Source organism: Triticum aestivum, chromosome 2B (assembly GCF_018294505.1).
Source record: "Triticum aestivum cultivar Chinese Spring chromosome 2B, IWGSC CS RefSeq v2.1, whole genome shotgun sequence".
Classification (NCBI taxonomy): Eukaryota; Viridiplantae; Streptophyta; class Magnoliopsida; order Poales; family Poaceae; genus Triticum; species Triticum aestivum.
Window position 1 is genome coordinate 193,919,150 of NC_057798.1, and position 21,989 is coordinate 193,941,138.

The following is a 21,989-nucleotide window of genomic DNA, read 5'->3' on the forward strand; positions in this document are numbered from 1 at the left end:
CATGAAGTTTTTAAACTCTATAGAAAAGCATAGCTAGTTTTTTACAAGCCAGAGTTTTGTTTTCTCACGTCTGAGCCAACGTAACGGGCGATGAGAGCGAATAGATATTGGGCTGTGGCTTATTATTTTATGCGCATGAGCGGCAACGTCCTATTCAGCGGGTGCCCCTATATCTCACCTTCAGCAAGAGTGCAGGAACCTTCGCTGAGCGACATGGCCGACCCAGAAGCGCCGGAGGCCACATGATTTTTTTCTGTTTTTTTTCACTTTTGTTCTTTGCTTTATTTTTGTAATTTAATTTACATTTTATAATATTATAAACATATATATCATAAAAAATTGTACACAAAAACATTTGGAAAATGTGGACCAGACATTTAAAAAATGTTAAATGTGTATAAAAAATGTTTATCACGTATATGAAAATGTATAAAAAAATCTAAAGTGTATAAAATAATTTGATCATGTATTTTCAAAAAGTTAATCAAGCATTTGAAAAAAAAATCTTGAAAAAGTGTTTGAAAAATGTTAAGCAATCATTTGGAAAATATTAAATGTGTATAGAAAAAATGTTGATCATGCATTAAAAAATGATTAAACAAATTTGATCATGTATATAAAAATGTTAATCAAGCACTTGAAAAATGTTGAAAAAGCATTTTTAAAATGTTAAATGTATATAGAAAAAATGTTGACCATGTAGTAAAAACGATGAAAAAAAATTCTCATTTATACAAAAATGTTTATGAAGCATTTGAAAAAAAATGTTCGACAAGTATTTGAAAAATATTAAGCAAGAATTTGAAAAATGTTATATGTGTTTAGCAAAAATGTTGACCATGTTTTAAAAAAGTGTTAATATTGCATTTAGAAATTGTTAATGAAGCATTTGAAAAATGTTAAATGTGCATAAGAAAATGTTGATAATGTATTAAAAAAATTGATCTTGTATTTGAAAAATATTAATCAAGCATTTGAAAGTGTGTATAGGAAAAATGTTGATCATGTATTAAAAAATGTTAATCAAGCATTAGATTTTTAAATGTATATAGAAAAATGTTGACCATGTATTATTAAAATGTTAAATTTGTATTAGAAAAATGTTAAACATGTATTACAATAATGCAGTTGACATATACTCCCTCCTTTTCGGTTTATAGGACTTATCTCAAAATTTTAGGTTTCCGTTTTATAAGTCTCAGTTTGATTGTTCTCTATCATATGTTCAGATTTTAAGGTGCATTAAATCATGGCATGCAAGGATTAAATGAAAATTGACCAATGCATGTACTTCATGCATGCATGCATTGCAACTAATGCATTAGTAACACAATTTTTTGAGGAAAACGAGCGCATTAATTGAGTGTATCAACCCCTATGCATAGATTGCCCCAATGTCACCTCGGGAATCCGCGAGTTGAGTGTCAAAACATATATCAAGTGAATCAATATAATACCCCATTGTTATCACGGGTATTCATATGCAAGACATCTATCAAGTGCTCTCAAATCCATAAAAATATTCAATCCGATAAGAACGAGATCTCAAAGGGAAAACTCAATTCATCACAACAAGATAGAGAGGGAGAAACACCATATGATCCAACTATATCCGACCCGACGTATCCATAGAGCAGTAGGAATCGGGCCTGTCCAGCCCGGACATCCGACCGAAACCCCGGACATCCGCCTCTTCGTGAGCCGCTGGACATCTGGCACCTACTTGTGCAGAGAGACTGGATCAAAGGCCTATGTACCCCTTCATTTCGTCCCAACTTGTACTGGCATTATAAATAAATTATTCCCTCCTCCTTCTAGGGTTAACAAAGGTTATAGCTCATTTGAGATAGAGCTCTGCTCATCCACTTACCACTCTCAGGAGTTAGAGACCTCCATCTGAGAATATCCCCCAACTGGATTCAAGACCCCTTCATGGGAAGATGCTTCTAGGATTCAAGACCTCTCTCCTTTAAGGATTGGGATGAACTAGTTACCCTATGCATCCTGTTGCGTTGACTTTGGATCCTTGTATCTCCTCTTTGTGTATGTGGATTTAGCATATGTGTGGTTGGATCTTGTGTATTTGAGAATTCTTCCTGTGTTCCTCTTTGATTTGCTCTCTTCCCCCCTCCAAGTGTGAAAAGATCGACCATTAGGGTTCCACCCTACATCATTAATTCAATGTCGAGCTCTTCTTGAGTCTTCGGTCTAAAAAAAGTGTGAAAGTGGTTGGGATAATTTTCGATCGAATCCGTTTCTATAAGCTACGGTAGGAGATTTTTGACATCTGGTCTGAATCCAAGTCCGACTAATAGGATACGGTATAGGATATGACACTACTAATATTTTGAGTCTGTTTATTAATAGGATAATCTAACATCTTTAAACATGGATATTCAATTTATGTGTAAAGTTTTAAGTATTAACTACCAATATGTGAATGTCATGCTTATGAGACGAGACATATGCTTATTAGTGATTTATTTGGCTTATTTTAGCATTTTCTAGTGCTTTATGTGTGCTTAAAATGTAAAAGTATAAATACTTTCTCATTGTTTTTGTATAATTTTAGTTTAAAACTTTAAATCATTTGTATATTCCTCGTATATGCATGTGGTATATGACCATATTCGATTCCAGTCTGTCCCATTACCGTACCATGTTTGAATCTGCCATAATTCGGTATTCGAATCTGCACAATCCGGTATTGGAATTCATATACCTCTCGCTTCTGAAAACAAAAATAAATATGAAATAGGATACTGGTATAAGAATTATGCACCTGAATCTGATCTTATTTCACCCTTAATGATACTGATGAAAGTCATGTGACAGCTTTGTTGGCACCGATGATGGTAGAACATTAGGGGTGTTGTTTTCCTCCTTAAAGGCATCGTCGAGTAGCATTGGACACCTTCTCCAGTCTATGCGCTCCACTTAGAAGCGTAAGACTAGTTCTCTGGATTGCACGATGGTCATGTTTTGACATTGTTTCCCTCGTTGGAGGCGTCATCTTGGATGACGACCATGTTTTGACATTGTTTCCCTCGTTGGAGTCGTCATCTTGGAGCCATCGGTGTTTTGTTGGTTGGCCACCGTGTGTGCATAAGGCCTTGTTTGTTTGGGCTTCACCTTTACGGCCATGTATTCGTTATGCTTTTTGGCACTGAAGTACATCAGAATGTGCTTTAGCCAAATACAATAGAAATTGATCGAATCAAATATTGGCTGATTTTTCAAAGCTGATTCCAATAGCTTTTTGATATGAATCAAAGTCTTCTTTGATATGAAGGTTCATACTTTGAGTTAGGAACGTTAGGTTTGAGTTTAGGTTACAGAATGAAGACACGGGTAATGAAATATGGTGGATGCTCTATGTTTTTTCAGAATTATTTATTTCAAGAAACATATGAAATTTAAATGAGCCTACTCCTAGATTGCCTATGCACCAGAAGTAGACATGTCGCAGAATGATGCTCCCACTATTCGGTTTGAAATACCTATTTTAACATAGTTTGATGGTAAAAGGTCTACAATACATTTCTTCTTAGGCCTTATCCGCCACAAAATGTTTTTGGAATGATATTTTTCTGTGTACATGGGATTGAATGGCTGGTAATCACGCCTCTGCATCGATGTCGTGCATGCACATTCAGTTGTATGAATATATGTGATGATAACTCTGATGTCATTTATCCGGCAACAAAACCTCCATTTTCATTTTTCCTTAGGAAGTCAGCTGCAATTTTAGTATAAAAAATGTCATCCTATTCTCTCTTTTCCAGAAAGACCATGATGTCAATCATGGTGCCTGCTATGAGAAATATTCATGATCGGCAGTGCGCGTGCAACTAGGTTTAAATGCATCAAAGTGCGTGATCGAATAGAAACAATGGCGCAGCAAAGCGCACGTTACCCTTAGTACAGAATGAGGCAAATGGAGATTCAACCAAAGTAAAACACTGGAGAAGAAAAAAAAATAAGAGCACTAGAATTAGACATCTCATGGGCCTGGTTCTCGGCCCCTGGCTGAAAAGAGGCTGAAAACCTCGACGGACCGTGCCGCACAGTCGACGGTCTACTACTCCACACCCCCACACCACATCCAGTCGACGACAACATGGCCCGCCGCCGCAGCCGCAGCCGCCGCCGCGCTCGCCCCGCCTCGCCACCGGCGGCGCTGGAAGACGAAGACCTCCTCCGGAAGATTTTCCTGCTCCTCCCGCCTCAGCCCTCCACCATTCCCCGCGTCTCCGTCGTCTGCAAGCAATGGCGCGGCGTCGTCCGCGACCCCCAATTCCTCCGCGGCTTCCGCGACCACCACCGGAAACCTCCCCTCCTCGGCCTCGTCATGGGTCACACCGGGCACCCCTACTTCAGGTCCGATCTCGACCCTCCAGACCACATCCCGCACGAGCGCTTCTTCCCTCCAGACATCCTCAGCATGTACATGGACTTGTTCGACTGCCGCCATGGACGCGTCGTCTTCTTCGACCACCAGCTACGTGAGGTCATGCTGTTTGACCCCGCCACCGGAGGCCGCCGTCATGTGGTCGTTCCACCAGTGTTTGACGAGAAGGATATTGGCGTCTTCAACGCCGCCGTGATTTGCGTTGCCGGCGACGAAGGCCACGTGCACGGCGATTGCCACACCAGCCCATTTCAGGTGGTCTTGATAGGTATCCACGATGACAATAAACGAGCATTTGCCTCTGTCTACTCATCGGAGACCGGAACATGGGGCGAGCTCATCTCAACAGCAGCAATTCGGTATATGCGTGAGCTGAGCCGTCCCAGCACCCTTGTAGGGGATTCTGTTTATTGGGTGTTTGATGGCAATGAGGATGGCATACTCAAGTTTGATTTAGATAAGCATAGCCTAGTTAACATCGAGATGCCGGATTTCGGGGATTATAGCTGCTGGAGCAGCTTTAAGATCATGTCGACAGATGATGGCAGTTTTGGCCTTGCTGCCTTGGAATACCAAAAAATCGAAATGTGGGAGAGGGAAGTCGATTGTGATGGTGTTGCTGGATGGGTGCTGCAGAAGACCTTTCAAATGAACACGATCCTTGGTCTAGGGCCTATGGGAGGAATGGATAATCTCATGTTGGGGTATGATGAAGATGATCGTGCGATTTATGTAAGGACAGATATTGGTGTCTGCATCATTCAGCTTGATACAATGCAGTTCAGAAATCTTGGCAAAGATAATTTCACGACCACCGCCTATTATCCGTACAAAAGTTTCTATACTGCAGGTATTTCGCTCTTCACATTTCCAGAAAACAGAAACATGGAAATAGCCAAATTATTTTTTGCACTTGGTTGCTGGAATACCTTCATTGTCGCAAAGTGTTTGTAACTGATTAACTGTACTCTGTTGTGGCACTTCAATATTCTCATCTTCAGAGAGAGGAAGCAGTTTTAACTAATTTATTCTATAACATTGTGTATAAATCCATTACAGAATCTGGCAAAATCGTAAAAATTAAAAGCTTATTGCTTTCTTTCTATACATACATTATACGATGGTTATGTTCGTATGTACCAATATTACATATCTTTTGAGGATGGGCTGCATATGGCAGTTGGAAATTTGTGAGATACAAACTAAAATTAAGTTTAAACTCCGATAGTGTGATATTATAGGTAAGCAATTTAGTGGTTGTTTGGCCCATTTCGAAGCACAAAGCTAGTAATATTATTCATTCAATTTTTTTCCGATGATATAATGTTCATCTCTAGGAATCTTTCTATTAATCACACATCCGTAATATGAATAAACTTATATGTAATAATTAGCTCTCTTTATCTTCTGTTGAGGAGACCTGCGCGCTGCAAGTCTAAGTGTAAGCCTTTCAGCATTCAGATCTTAGATACTAATTTCTGATGCTGACCTTTTCAATTGTTCAATCTGGTGTGTTTACTGTCATTATTCAAAGAGGCTCATTTAGTTTTTATTGACATTTTCTGTTTCTCAGTTGCCTTCCATCATTTTCTGTTTTTGTATCATAGTATATGCACAAAGCTTATCACCTATTAACACTCAGACTCAAGACACGGAGGTCTGAGTGCACTCTCTTGCATCTTCTTAGTATCCCTTCTCATCACTTCTTTTTCCATTTTCTCAATCTGACATCAGTTCTCCCTGCTAGTGAGTGACTTGTCAGTATGCGAAAGAAGAGTTGGTGGCATCTCCAGATCTCTGGCGAAGGATGAAAGCATCATGGTTCCTGCTTCAAGGGGGGCAGGAGCGGCAGGAGACAATGCCGCAGCTGCTTCGACCCGAACCATACCAGGAGGTAAAATACATGCATCCTGATTTATGTTTCTATAGCCAGTTAGACATTGGCCACTTGGGACTTGGGTATATCAATTAATAGCGGATTTGTGGTTTTCCATTAGCAATATCCGAAATGTAGAATGATCATCTGGGATTGGGGACATTGCAGCAACCGTAGCATGTGGTTTAATCCTTTATTCTTCTCGCTCCACAGATATGTTAGACAAGTCAAACAGCAGAGTTCAAGGAATCGATACAGGTCTTGTGCCAAGCCGGGTACTGACACAAACCCGAATCGACGTGATATTCAAGAAAGAGATGGAGACAAGATCAAAGCTTACCAAAGCTTGGGCAAAATGGTTCCGCAGCAACGGGATTCCTGAAAGTAAAGCAGACTGCCCACACTTCCGCAATGCCATGAAGTTAACGCAGCAGCTAGGTACCCGCTTGCCTGTTCCTACAGGCGGTGAACTAGGGGGCGTAAATCTGGACGCCGAGGAAGAACTTCCGTAAGTAGATGCACATGTTAACTACTTATCCATGGCCTGATGACTCGTGCCTTTGTAAGGGTTAGTTAAGTGCTGCCTCATGAACTGTTCTGTGTTCTGAGTTCTGGTTGCTTATGAACTTTGGTCTAGCGATGTTGAGTTGGTTATGCACCATTTTGGTAATTTCCTCAACTTTGATGTAAGAAACAGCTTTGTTCGTAACTAAGTACAAGTAGGTATTTCATCATATTGTTTTTATTTTGATCTTCTTGCGGGTTATGAAGATATTGGTTATTGTGTGTCTCGGTCACTTGATTGTTGCGTGTGCGTGTGCGTGCGCGTGTGCGTGCGCGTGCGTGTGTGTGTGTGTGTGTGTGTGTGTGTGTGTGTGTGTGTGTGTGTGTGTGTGTGTGTGTGTGTGTGTGTGTGTGTCTGTGTGTGTGATCTTGTAATTCCTAGCTGGTTAATGGCTTTGTTAATTCAAAGCTGAGCTCTTTTTGAGTCTTCGGTCTTAAAAAAGAGTGAAATTGGTTAGGATAATTTTCGATTGAATCCACTTTCGAATCCGTTTTTATAAGCTACGGTAAGAGATATTTGCCATCTGAACCGAATCCAAGTCCGACTGATAGGATACGGTATAGGATATGATACTACTATTGTTCCGAGTCTATTTTTAAAAGGATAATCCGACATATTTAAATAATGATATTCAATTTATGTGTAAAGTTTTAAGTATTAACTAGCAATACGTGAATGTCATCTTTGCTTATGCTTATTAGTGATTTATTTGGCTTATTTCAGTATTTTCTAGTGTTTTATGTGTGCTTAAAGTGTACAAGTATTGAGATTTTCTCGTTGTTTCTGTATAATTTTAGTTTAAATCATCTATATATTCCTCCTATATTGTAGTATGTGGTACTCTTTTTTTTTGCAAGTAAATTCGGGAGCTCTTTATTCAACATCAACAGCTCCAGCAGAATCTGCTAGGAGGCTGGTTACAAGAAAACTTGGAGTAGATTCCAGCCAACACTTTTGTAACATCTAATGTGCTCGCTTGCTTTGCACAAAGATGAGCGGAGACGTTGGCTGCCCTACCAACATGCTGAACTACGAAAGACTTAAAAGAAGGAACATGCTCCCCAATTTCATCTAAGATAGGCGCCACCACCGCACGGGATGTTTGGCGCGAATTCTAGAGATTCACAATCTCCAAATTGTCGGACTCAAGAACCACTTCTGCATAGCCTCTCAGACGGGCGAAGATGACTCCGTCGCGAATGGCAAGAGAGCTTCAGCTATCAGCGGATCCGTGACCCCAGGGTAGGGTTTGCACCATGCCGCAAGGAAGGATGACCGAGATCGAGCAACTCCTCCTGTCCCTCCCCTCCTTGCATCCATTGCAATACTTCCATCAGTATTTATTTTGATCCAGCCCAACTTTGGTGGACGCCAGCCATGGCCAGGTAAAGTACGAGCATGCTCACGAGGCAGCTCCAGAACTGCTAGGGTTTCCCGCACCCTTCTCATGGATTGAATAGGATTGAATGCAGCTTTGTCGTGGGTGATATTGTATCGAGAGGTTCAAATCGTCCACATAACAGTCACTAGAGTCGCTCGTTCAGACTCTGAAAACTTATCATCACATAGGATGTCCCTTGACCAGGTTAGCAGGTGCAGGGTTGGCCTTTTAACATTTAGCCACTTCGGTGTTGCATCCCAAAACTGTCTGGCATGAGGGCACTCCAGTAGGGCGTGCATCATGTCTTCGTTAGAGTGAAGACATATTTTGCAAGTGCTTACCGTCGCAATATGGCGGTATTTCAGAGTGGCTTCAACGGGGAGAATGCCTTGCAAAACCCGCCACAAGAAGACTCTCACTCTGGGAATGACTTTGAGCTTCCACAAACGAGACCACATCTATCTGTCATTGAAGATTCGGTAGTCGTCCCTTCCTCTGGAGCAATCTGCTCGTTGCGAGTTATTAGAGCACGATACGTTGATTTTACAGTGTAGCAACCCGATCATTCGAAAGCCCATGCCAACGAATCATCACCCCCTCCCTGCCTCAATGGAATGTTGAGAATAGCATCAGCATCTGGGGGTATGAAGTTCTCGCGCACCACATCCGCCTGCCACGACCAGTTGTTGGAGTCAATGAGGTCCGTCACAACATTCACCTGAGCAGTACCAATTCTGCGGACCGGTGACATAGAAATAGTGCCCGGAATCCACGTTTTAGATTTGTCTAAATACGGATGTATCAAGTCACGTTTTAGTATTAGATACATACGTATCTGGTCAAATCTAACACAAGAATTTTAGGACGAAGGGAGTATATGACAGTTTTCGGTTCCAACCCGTTCCTTTACCGTACCATGTCTGAATCAGCCATAATCCGGCACTTGAATCTGCTTTCATTGTGCTTTTTGGCACTGAAGTAAGTACGTACATCGGAATGTGCTTTTACCCAAATATACACTGGGAAAATGCTGGAATCAGATTTTGGCTGATTTTTCAAAGCTGATTCGAATAGCTGTTTGTTCTAAAAAAGCTGTACCTGGTCCTGAAACTGAAACAAACACCGCCTAAGTGTCCCTGCGTTGTCTCGGTTAGCGATGCCGGTCGAGTTACAATGATTATACCGGAGCTGAACTGAGCTAAAACATCAGTTTAACCAACAATCTCCTACATACAACAAAATCCCATCAACACGGAATGTTACAATGGTTTCTCCAAATCTAATCCTACAACCAATCTCTCTTTCTTTTCACCCGTACACATTGCACCGATCAATCAGTGCTCCGGCGACCTCCATCTACCGCAGCAGATGGAGCACGAGCAACGCCAATGGCACGGCGACTAGCCGCGCCGAGGCTACCGGGTGTGGTGTCGCTGCCGCGCCACTCACGTCGCCGGTGGCCATGTTGGCGAGCCAGGCGTCGCTGCTGGCGCCCCCGAGGATCACGCCCTGCCCCTGGATGCTGCCACCGCCACCAGTGCCGGCCTCGCCGCCCATCGGCATCGGCATGCTGTCCGGGTTGGCGTCCGTGAACGTCATCCCCGGCATCATCCCCGGCATATCCGTCCCGGGCACCGTCGTTGTCGGCGTCTCCGTCCGAGGCACCGTCGTCGGCGTGGGCGTCGTCTGCGTCGGCGTTGTGGCCGCCGGCACCGTGGTCGACTTCTGGCTGCTCGTGTGACAAAAGGACAGAACAAGGGCACGTGGTGAGGTCACGAGAATGGCGGAAACAGTAAACCAAACGCACATAACGGCAAAGAAAGCTCGTCTTTTATGCCCACCCTGTTCTGCTGCTAAGCTAAAATATCTTGCCTAGATTCAGATCTGCAGATCTCTTCCATTTTAATCACACGGAAAGTCTGTAATCTCTTAAACGGATCAACCCCCCTTGGCAAGGCAAGAACCAACCAGATCCGGACTTGGAAGGTCAAATGGAGGAGAGCTGGGACTGAGAGTGAGGCTGACCTCGGGGTGGCGCCGGGGCAGAAGGTGACGGTGTAGTCGGGGCCGCCGGCGCAGGTGAAGGTGGAGGTGGGGTCGTCGAAGGCGTAGCTGTAGGAGCGCGGGCAGGCCATCTTGAACACCTGCGAGTAGGACGTCGGCCGGCACGTCCCGGGGTTGGCGTACGCGCCGCTGCAGCAGTACTCGGGCCGCCCGAACGCGTCGCACGCGCTCCGGCAGGCCGCGCCGCCGCCGGACCGGAGCTCGGCGGGGCACATCGCGTTCAGGTCCGCCGCGCATCCCGCCGAAGCGCAGGACCCTTTCTTAACTTGCCGGTAACGAGATTGAACGAGGTATTGGGATACCGACGATCGAATCTCAGGCAAGTAACGTACCGATTGACAAAGGGAATTGTATACGGGGTTGCTTAAATCCTCGACATCGTGGTTCATCCGACGAGATCATCGAGGAGTATGTGGGAGCCAACATGGGTATCCAGATACCGCTGTTGGTTATTGACCGGAGAGCCGTCTCAGTCATGTCTGCATGTCTCCCGAACCCGTAGGGTCTACACACTTAAGGTTAGGTGATGCTAGGGTTGTATGAATATGAGTATGCAGCAAACCGAAAGTTGTTCAGAGTCCCGGATGAGATCCCGGACGTCACGGGGAGTTCCGGAATGGTCCGGAGGTAAAGAATTATATATGGAAAGTCGAGTTTCGGCCATCGGGAAAGTTTCGGGGTCCACCAGTATTGTACCGGGACCACCGGAAGGGTCCCGGGGGTCCACCGGGTGGGGCCACCTATCCCGAAGGGCCCCATGGGCTGAAGTGGGAGGGGAACCAGCCCCTAGTGGGCTGGTGCGCCCCCCCGGGCCCCCCTCTGCGCCTAGGGTTGGGAACCCTAGGGGAGGGGGCGCCTCCACTTGCCTTAGGGGGCACTCCACCCTCCCTTGACCGCCGCCGCCCCCCTAGAGATCCCATCTCTAGGGCCGGCGCCCCCCCTTGGGGTCCCTATATAAAGAGGGGGGGTGGGAGGGCAGCCGCACCCAACACCATGGCGCCTCCCTCCCCTCCCTGCTACACCTCCTCCTCCCGTAGTTGCTTGGCGAAGCCCTGCCGGAACCCTGCTGCATCCACCACCACGCCGTCGTGCTGCTGAATCTTCATCAACCTCTCCTTCCCCTCTTGCTGGATCAAGAAGGAGGAGACGTCACGCTGATCGTACGTGTGTTGAACGCGGAGGTGCCGTCCGTTCGGCGCTAGGATCTCCGGTGATTTGGATCACGACGAGAACGACTCCCTCAACCCCGTTCTCTTGAATGCTTCCGCACGCGATCTACAAGGATATGTAGATGCATCTCTCTCTCTTGTTGCTAGATGAACTCATAGATTGATCTTGGTGAATGTAGGAATTTTTTTATTTTATGCAACATTCCCCAACAACCCATGCATATGTGTGACGCCCGGATAATTAGGCTATAGTAATCACGTGTTAATAATGCCAAGCCATCAAAGTTACTGTCGTTAATCTCGCGTTAGTTCAGAACCGATCCAAATTCAAATTTGAAAAAAAGGCAAACAACAAAACTTTTGAAACATTAAAACCAAAATGTTCGGTTTGTGGCAAATAATCCTTACTAAATATTTGTGAAGGAACCACACTTTTATTATGTGTTTTAATGCACTAAAATGATTTAAATATTAGCAAACCTGATTATTTAAATGCCTTTATAGATTGATAAAATATCAAACCAAATTAATTGGGGTCTAGACTTTTGTGGCGGTGGACTAAATCGAAATGTTCAAATTAGATGCAAGTATATATTTTTACAGAACCTAAAATAATAGGAAACAAAAATAAAACAGAAAAGAAAAGAGGAAAATAAAGAAAATACAAAAGAGAAAACAGAAAACAAAAATAAGAGCAAACCCCCCCGGGCCGTGGCCCAACTGGGCCAACACCCCCAGGCCCGGCCGGCCCACCCCGCCACCCCCCTCCTTATCCACTCCCTCCCCCAAACCCTAACCGACAGCCACCCACTCGCCCCCCCCACTCGCTTTCTCCCTCTCCCCCCGATCCAATCGGGATCGGGCCCGACGCCGACGCCGCCCCTCCCGCACTCCCCTGCGCTCCACGCCGCCTGGACCGCGTCGGCCACCTCAACCGCACGCCGTGCGCCTCGTACCCGCCGTCCCCAGCGCCCGTGGACGGCCCGCCGTCGCCGCTCGACGCCGTCCCGCCGCCAGGAACCTCCCCCGCCGGACCACACGTCGCCGCTGAACGCCTCCCCGCCCTCCTCCTCGCCGGTCGTCCCCGACCGCCCCCGAGCACGCTGCCTAGACCCTACGCGCCTCCCCCCCACCGTGAGCATCGCCCCGCTCCTCCCCCTCTGCTCCCGTCGCCGGATCCGCCGCGCCCGCGACCTCCCGTGACCGCACCCCGGCCTCCTCTCCCTCCGGCGACGCTGGCCCCGTGCTCCCCCGCCTCGGCCACGCGCCCCGGCCACCACCGTCGCCCGCTCGCCCTCTGGCCTCGTGCCACCCGGCCCCGCTCTCCGGCATCGATGCCGCCGTCGCTCGGGTCCGCCCCGGCGGCGCCCAACGCCCTGCGCCCATTCCTGGCCGGCGCCGTTCCCCTCGCCGTGGCCACCGGCCTCCCTCGCTCCTCCTCCTCCCCTGAACCCTCACCACCTCGCCCCGGCCTCGCTTCGTCCGCCCCGACGCACCGTCCTGGCCACCCCCCCCTTTTGCTCGCCGCCGTATGGGCAGCTCCTGCCGGCCCGCGTCGCCGGTGGCGCCCTGCTGCTCCCCCGTCGGCGTTTCCCCTCCGGTGGCCGCCCGGCCTTGCCCCGGTCCTCCTCGCCCCGGCGATTTGGGCGATTGCCCAGTCGGGCGCCACACCCGCTCGCCCGCACCCACACCCGTGGCCCGACCCGAAATGGCCTCTGTGCCACTGACCACAGGGGCCCACGCCCCATAACGTTTCATAAAAAAAAGGGAATTAAAAAAAATAATAATAAAAAATAAAATAAAATAAAAATAAATATATTAAATAAATAAATAACAACTAAAATAATTAAAATATTAATTAATTAATTAATTAATTAATTAATTAATTAATTAAGTTAATTAATCCTGATTAGATTAACCTAATCACTAATTAAATTAACTAATCTGTAATTAAACTAAACAGAGTATGACAGGTGGGTCCCACTGGACCCACACGTCAGGTTGACCAGGTCAATGGTCAACGTTGACCTGCTGACATCACTCTGATGTCATGCTAACGTCATACATTCATTTTCGAATTAAATAATTAATTAATTAAATTCCAGAAATTAAGATAATCTTTAGAAAATCATATCTTTTAATCCGTAACTCGGATGAAAATACTTTCTACATGAAAGTTGCTCAGAACGACGAGACGATTCCGGATACGCAGTCCGTTCGTCCGCCACACACCCCTAACCTATCGAACTCGCAACTTTTCCCCTCCGGTTCATCTGTCCGAAAACGCGAAACACCGGGAATACTTTCCCGGATGTTTCCCCCCCTTCGTCGGTATCACCTACTACCGCGATTGGGCACACCTAGCATCGTTACTTGTCATGTCATGCATCGTTATGCATTTGTTTGCATTGTATTCATTGTTTCTCCCCCCTCTTCTCTCCGGTAGACTACGAGACCGACGCTGCTGCTGCCCAGTTCGACTACGGAGTTGACGACCCCTCCTTCTTGCCAGAGCAACCAGGCAAGCCCCCCCCCCCTTGATCACCAGATATCGCCTATTCTACTCTATACTGCTTGCATTAGAGTAGTGTAGCATGTTACTGCTTTCCGTTGATCCTATTCTGATGCATAGCCTGACATTGTTGCTACACCTGTTGATACCTTACCTGCAATCCTAAATGCTTAGTATAGGATGCTAGTTTATCATCATTGGCCCTACATTCTTGTCAGTCTGCCTTGCTATACTATTGGGCCGTGATCACTCGGGAGGTGATCACGGGTATATACTATACATACATACATACTATACAGATGGTGACTAAAGTCGGGTCAGCTCATTGAGTACCCGCAAGTGATTCTGACGAGGGGGCTGAAGGGGCAGGTGGCTCCATCCCGATAGAGGTGGGCCTGGGTTCCCGACAGCCCCCGACTGTTACTTTGTGGCGGAGCGGCAGGGCAGGTTGAGACCACCTAGGAGACAGGTGGGCCTGGCCCTGTTCGGCGTTCGCGGATACTTAACACGCTTAACGAGATCTTGGTATTTGATCTGAGTTGGCTACGAGCTTATACGCACTAACCATCTACGCGGGAGTAGTTATGGGTATCCCGACGTCGTGGTATCAGCCGAAGCACTTCAGACGTCAACGACGGAGCGGCGCGCGCCGGATTGGACTGGAACGCCACTAGGCTAGGTCTGCTTCCGGCCGCCCACGCAACGTGCAGGTGTGCTCAGGGCGATGGGCCCAGACCCCTGCGTGCTTAGGTTTAGACCGGCGTGCTGGCCTCTCTGTTGTGCCTAGGTGGGGCTGCGACGTGTTGATCTTCCGCGGCCGGGCATGACCCAGGAAAGTGTGTCCGGCCAAATGGGATCAAGCGTGTTGGGTAAGTTGGTGCACCCCTGCAGGGAAGTTAATCTATTCGAATAGCCGTGATCTTCGGTAACAGGACGACTTGGAGTTGTACCTTGACCTTATGACAACTAGAACCGGATACTTAATAAAACACACCCTTCCAAGTTCCACAGACAACCCGGTGATCGCTTTTCTACAGGGCGACGAGGAGAGGATCGCCGGGTAGGATTATGCTACTGCGATGCTACTGGAGATGCCACTTGGAGATGCTACTTGGAGGACTTCAATCTACTCTCTTCTACATGCTGCAAGACGGAGGCTGCCAGAAGCGTAGTCTTCGACAGGATTAGCTATCCCCCTCTTATTCTGGCATTCTGCAGTTCAGTCCACCGATATGGCCCCTTTACACATATACCCATGCATATGTAGTTTAGCTCCTTGCTTGCGAGTACTTTGGATGAGTACTCACGGTTGCTTTTCTCCCTCTTTTCCCCTTTCCCTTCTACCTGGTTGTTGCAACCAGATGCTGGAGCCCTGGAGCCAGACGCCACCGTCGACGACGACCCCTACTACACCGGAGGTGCCTACTACTACGTGCAGCCCGCTGACGACGACCTGGAGTAGTTTAGGAGGATCCCAGGCAGGAGGCCTGCGCCTCCTTCGATCTGTATCCCAGTTTGTGCTAGCCTTCTTAAGGCAAACTTGTTTAACTTATGTCTGTACTCAGATATTGTTGCTTCCGCTGACTCGTCTATGATCGAGCACTTGTATTCAAGCCCTCGAGGCCCCTGGCTTGTATTATGATGCTTGTATGACTTATTTATGTTTTAGAGTTGTGTTGTGATATCTTCCCGTGAGTCCCTGATCTTGATCGTACACATTTGCGTGCATGATTAGTGTATGATTAAATCGGGGGCGTCACAAGTTGGTATCAGAGCCAACTGCCTGTAGGAATCCCCCTTTCACACTTCTTGGCCGAAGTTGAGTCTAGACATTGCAAAACTTTTACTAACTTGGCTGTGTGCCTTACGGGCCCACGTCGCCATTGGGTGGTACTAGGATCTTTTACTCCTCGACCTTTACTCTGGGACTCTGAGCTCTCTTCTATTCGGGTTAAATGATTTCGCTAAAAACAAAACTAACTTTAGGTTCTCGCAAGTACTTTCTCCCGGAGAGCCACTTGTTACCAATGACCGCCTGCTGCACCAGAAGATTCCGAAGATACTCTACGATGTGCTCTCGAGACTATGTGCCATTGCTTTTGCAATTCACTTCCATCGATAAATCCCTCTGGATAACTACTTACACCTATCGTTCATATTGTCATCCCCAGTTGCTCTTGTTATTACAAGATGTCCTGAAATACTCTTCGATATTCCGAGAATTCTTTACGCTTACTGCCCTGCAGTTCCTTGCTGCATGAATACCCCTACGGATAATTACTCGCGCTTGCCGAGTATCCGCTCATCCCCAGTTGTTCTTGTGTTTCACAAAAGTCTTCAAAATAATATTCGATCTTCCGAAAACCCTCTGGAGCCTTTGGCTCTTGAAATTCTTGCTTGCTTGCATTATGGTTAATCCATAAGTCTCGTAGTCTTAATGACATTCATTGTCATTATCATTTTGAGTCTGTTGACTCAATATGTTTGCGAATACACGCAATCATCATTGATCCTTATAAATTACCTTTCCGGCTGAGCTTCCATTCTTTTAACTGGAGTTGGTTCTCGACCAGTCCAATTGTCGTTGGTTGTACCCTAAGGCTATTCAACTTATCCATCCCTAATCAGAGCATTGCTTCTGCTCCCTTGATTTGGAAATCATAATTCTGTTGCATTTGACAATTGAGTTAGTCAGTTGTTTCTATAATCTGATCTCCTTGCATTCTTCTTCCTCTAGTTGAGTACCGATACTCGTATCAGATCCTTTGTGGACCATCAAGTCCTTTGTTGGATTGTTATCTGACAGTGTCCTTCACATTTGATCACCTTGTGAGTTCTTCCCCTGATACATAATGCCTTTGTTAAGTTGTATCCTCTGCTTGGCCAACCATGCTCTGCTTTCGGGCTTGTGTTATTTACTCTTGAAACTTGTGGTATATGTTTCTAAGAAGCCCCTATGGGTTGAACATATGCTTTCTCTAAACCGTGTGAACCTGAAAGTTTTCACGAGTCATACTCTTCTAGTGCTTCACCAGATAAAATTTCAACACTGCAACTTCATCGAACGTGAGAAGTGAATGAAAGGTTATGCATTGGAGAAGTGGGAGTCGACCTTGAACTTGTGTTCATGCCCATGGACACGATGTAGATCTTATCATTAAAGCTTCTCTTAAATTAATTATTCCCTTGGTATAAGTACATCTTATATCTGGGATCTGGCCTTTTGCAATCGTGGTTCCGACCATGATCTCCTTTAAATACCATTTCTCGTGCATGTTTAAGCACTTATCTTCTTTAGAGCAATACCCTAGTCCAAACTCTACTTTGATCTGTCGTCGAGTATTACCCCCCGGTATCTCGAGATTATCATGGAACTGCATAAATTCTTATGAGTTCTTCATGAAGTGCTACATTCTCACTGATTCCAATTTTTTCATGGACTCTTAGTTATTAAACACTCAAAGACACCGATAACTGACTCGAGTCCGCACCGCGATTAAACAACTCTTGGTAACCTTCATTACTTACGAGTTTGTACTCGATCACGTCATTCCTAGCCTGATTGGCTATATCATTATCGTGCTAAATTTTAATTGTGCTACCGGGTCCTTTCCGGAGCATAAATTTCGACGGTGAGCTAATCCTATAATCGATCTTCCTCGTCATATCGTTTGTCCTTGAACAACAAGCTTGGTTTCGAGTTTGTGACATACCCATGGTTCCAATAACCTTTCGCTTCATCATTCGTTTGACTGATGTCATCACCGATCGATTACATCTTCATGAAATCTCTCGACAATTGTGTCGTGATCATCATCAACATTCTGAGCTCTTATAGGAAATCAATCGAATCCTGATGAGAAATACCATCCTTGCCCCTCGATGATTTGTGTTATCATCGACAACATTCTTGCCTTCCCCCAACACACTTGTTCGTGTTTTGTGCATACCTTGAGATCCTTGCTATCCAGCATTTGTTATCCTTTACCTTGGAGTATTACCATCTTTTTATGTCAAGAATGTCGTGGGAATTTCACCACCTCTTAAGAATTCTTGATACAGGTGATACTTCTTGCCATATCCGTTCCTCCCTTGGTCCCCGTGTTGTTCTAACCGGAGAACCGACAATTGAACTATTATGCATGACTTCAAAACTTCTAGCAACCCTATTGCTTTGAAGTTAATGGTCGATAATTCATTCTTAGACCATTGGTTATCGAATCACCATTCTAATATTGATCTTGCTACCTAAGCCCATAATTCCGGTGCACCTTTCACCCACTGGTTAATTGCGTATGTTTTCCTTAGGCATACATCATGATATCATTTGATATGACAAATGTTATCTCCTTGGTCACATGATTGTGGAAATCCATCTTTTTGGAAATCTCGAGGAATTGTCGCTGAGACCATCAGCCACCCCCTCATCCTCTCCTTGGTTTACTGATGAACTCTTGTTTCTGAACTTGCATCCATAGTTCAATTCTGGAGAATCTTAACATATCATCTCGACAATTTGGTTACACCTTTTCTTCTCAGGCATCCTGGGTCTGAGGTATCATGACCCTAATCAGATCTGAATCTCGGTCAGATATGATGGTTGGAACATATTTTCAAGAGTTATAACATTGATCCTCATATGACCCGGTAAGGTGATGTCATGCACACCTGACCGGAGGACCAAGTGTTATAGTTTCCTTTTCAGCAAGGTTATCCATTCTTCAATGAGGAAATTGTAAGACTTATTCTATAAGTTGTTCCTGATGGATCCTGTTGTTTCCAAAGTTTGATCTTCACCTGAAGACCATGTCAATGCTATCTCGAAGCATGTCAATGGTACTCCGATTTGCAACAGGAACATTTGAAGCACGATGCTAGATTTATTTATCATTTATCCTAACACCGTTGTATGGGTAATATCATGAGATTCTCCCCCCCCCCTTAACTAAGTGGTTTTCTACTTTATATCCTGTCATGGATATCTTGCTCTGCTTGTCCTTGGGAAGGATATACCCTTGAATTATGTGTTTTAACACATTTTCCTTTCCATTGTTCTGTTTAATCTGATATTCATAATTTCCTTTCCATTGTTGTGTTTGTCATTCTTGTGATCTATATAATCTAAGCAGTAAAGATTCACTGCTTATGTAAACACCTCGATGTATAATTGGTCAGTAAGACCCTGTTACGATTGTTGATGATATTCCGGTAACCACCGATGGACGAGAACTTTGCCTATTGGCCCGCCTCGTTCAACGAGCAGGAAAATGGTTCTCTTCGTCCCTCGCCCTTGGTATCGACGTTGTTGCCGACTTAATCGACAGGCTACCCTCTGACATGCCTTGCTTGCATGATCGCGCAAGACGTCTCCGCCCTTCCTATTTTTAACCCACATGGTGGGCCCATAACCCACAGTTCCACAGGATCGAAACCTGACTCTCCTGTACACCCCCTATTCCCAAAGTTATTCCTCACGCGTGGACTCGTATGAAATTCATGAGCCACCTACCGATGAGATCATCTATTCTGGTATCAGACGCAATACTTACTCTCGTTACTCTGAACCCCTTTCTCACTCTGGTTCAGACTTCGAGCAACTATCTATCCACTTGGAACCTCTTATTGTACCTTCGTACCTTACTCTTGATGTATTCGATATGTTCAGCTCGAGAGATAATCTTACGCTCATTCATGGGTTAACCCCCAGATTGTTTCCCTCATAAACATTCTGTCGTAGCCGAGCTGCCCCTTACCTATTCGCAAGTACGTTGGAGTTCCCGAGAAAAGGACGACATCACCATGATGACCTGAAGCAGAGAAATGAAGACGTCAATCTAATGGATCGACCTCTTCAAGAAGAGCAACCAAGACTGAGAAGATTCGTTAGCATTTCGTAACCAGACCTTTCCCCCTTAGTCCCCCTCTTAAATCTCGGGACGAGATTTCTTGTAGTGGAGGAGAATTGTGACGCCCGGATAATTAGGCTATAGTAATCACGTGTTAATGATGCCAAGCCATCAAAGTTACTGTCGTTAATCTCGCGTTAGTTCAGAACCGATCCAAATTCAAATTTGAAAGAAAGGCAAACAACAAAACTTTTGAAACATTAAAACCAAAATGTTCGGTTTGTGGCAAATAATCCTTACTAAATATTTGTGAAGGAACCACACTTTTATTATGTGTTTTAATGCACTAAAATGATTTAAATATTAGCAAACCTAATTATTTAAATGCCTTTATAGATTGATAAAATATCAAACCAAATTAATTGGGGTCTAGACTTTTGTGGCGGTGGACTAAATTGAAATGTTCAAATTAGATGCAAGTATATATTTTTACAGAACCTAAACTAATAGGAAACAAAAATAAAACAGAAAAGAAAAGAGGAAAATAAAGAAAATACAAAAGAGAAAACAGAAAACAAAAATAAGAGCAACCCCCCCCCCCCCGGGCCGTGGCCCAACTGGGCCAACACCCCCAGGCCCGGCCGGCCCACCCCGCCACCCCCCTCCTTATCCACTCCCTCCCCCAAACCCTAACCGACAGCCACCCACTCGCCCCCCCCACTCGCTTTCTCCCTCTCCCCCTGATCCAATCGGGATCGGGCCCGAGGCCGACGCCGCCCCTCCCGCACTCCCCTGCGCCCCACGCCGCCTGGACCGCGTCGGCCACCTCAACCGCACGCCGTGCGCCTCGTACCCGCCGTCCCCAGCGCCCGTGGACGGCCCGCCGTCGCCGCTCGACGCCGTCCCGCTGCCAGGAACCTCCCCCGCCGGACCACACGTCGCCGCCGAACGCCTCCCCGCCCTCCTCCTCGCCGGTCGTCCCCGACCGCCCCCGAGCACGCTGCCTAGACCCTACGCGCCCCTCCCCCACCGTGAGCATCGCCCCGCTCCTCCCCCTCTGCTCCCGTCACCGGATCCGCCGCGCCCGCGACCTCCCGTGACCGCACCCCGGCCTCCTCTCCCTCCGGCGACGCTGGCCCCGTGCTCCCCCGCCTCGGCCACGCGCCCCGGCCACCACCGTCGCCCGCTCGCCCTCTGGCCTCGTGCCACCCGGCCCCGCTCTCCGGCATCGATGCCGCCGTCGCTCGGGTCCGCCCCGGCGGCGCCCAGCGCCCTGCGCCCATTCCTGGCCGGCGCTGTTCCCCTCGCCGTGGCCACCGGCCTCCCTCGCTCCTCCTCCTCCCCTGAACCCCCACCACCTTGCCCCGGCCTCGCTTCGTCCGCCCCGACGCACCGTCCTGGCCACCCCCCCTTTTGCTCGCCGCCGTATGGGCAGCTCCTGCCGGCCCGCGTCGCCGGTGGCGCCCTGCTGCTCCCCCGTCGGCGTTTCCCCTCCGGTGGCCGCCCGGCCTTGCCCCGGTCCTCCTCGCCCCGGCGATTTGGGCGATTGCCCAGTCGGGCGCCACACCCGCTCGCCCGCACCCACACCCGTGGCCCGACCCGAAATGGCCTCTGTGCCACTGACCACAGGGGCCCACGCCCCATAACGTTTCATAAAAAAAAGGGAATTAAAAAAAATAATAATAATAATAAAATAAAATAAAAATAAATATATTAAATAAATAAATAACAACTAAAATAATTAAAATATTAATTAATTAATTAATTAAGTTAATTAATCCTGATTAGATTAACCTAATCACTAATTAAATTAACTAATCTGTAATTAAACTAAACAGAGTATGACAGGTGGGTCCCACTGGACCCACACGTCAGGTTGACCAGGTCAATGGTCAACGTTGACCTGCTGACATCACTCTGATGTCATGCTGACGTCATAAATTCATTTTCGAATTAAATAATTAATTAATTAAATTCCAGAAATTAAGATAATCTTTAGAAAATTATATCTTTTAATCCGTAACTCGGATGAAAATACTTTCTACATGAAAGTTGCTCAGAACGACGAGACGATTCCGGATACGCAATCCGTTCGTCCGCCACACACCCCTAACCTATCGAACTCGCAACTTTTCCCCTCCGGTTCATCTGTCCGAAAACGCGAA

At 46.5% G+C, this 21,989-nt stretch overlaps 2 protein-coding genes across 2 annotated transcripts; one reads left to right on the forward strand and one right to left on the reverse strand.

The window, feature by feature from the left end:
• The first annotated feature begins 4,063 nt into the window (after positions 1 to 4,063).
• On the forward strand, positions 4,064 to 7,032 carry LOC123044304 (uncharacterized). The gene is made up of 3 exons (XM_044467012.1): positions 4,064 to 5,261; positions 6,159 to 6,305; positions 6,501 to 7,032. Exons 1-3 carry the CDS (start codon positions 4,121 to 4,123, stop codon positions 6,797 to 6,799), a joined length of 1,587 nt encoding a protein of 528 aa, XP_044322947.1. The 5' UTR covers positions 4,064 to 4,120; the 3' UTR covers positions 6,800 to 7,032.
• A 2,263-nt stretch (positions 7,033 to 9,295) lies between these two features.
• LOC123041043 (uncharacterized) lies at positions 9,296 to 10,620 on the reverse strand (the record flags this gene model as incomplete). The annotated part of the gene is made up of 2 exons (XM_044463743.1): positions 9,296 to 9,962; positions 10,259 to 10,620. Coding segments are annotated over 2 exons (735 nt in total), but the record flags the coding sequence as incomplete, so codon positions are not given.
• Between the last annotated feature and the right edge of the window lie 11,369 nt (positions 10,621 to 21,989).

Bases quoted from the DNA above. Each gene is read 5' to 3' on its own strand.
- LOC123044304 (XM_044467012.1), top strand. From the start codon at position 4,121: ATGGCCCGCCGCCGCAGCCGCAGCCGCCGCCGCGCTCGCCCCGCCTCG. The intron at 5,262-6,158 runs GTATTTCGCTCT...TCTCCCTGCTAG, and splicing joins CAAAAGTTTCTATACTGCAG to TGAGTGACTTGTCAGTATGC. The intron at 6,306-6,500 runs GTAAAATACATG...CTCGCTCCACAG, and splicing joins GACCCGAACCATACCAGGAG to ATATGTTAGACAAGTCAAAC.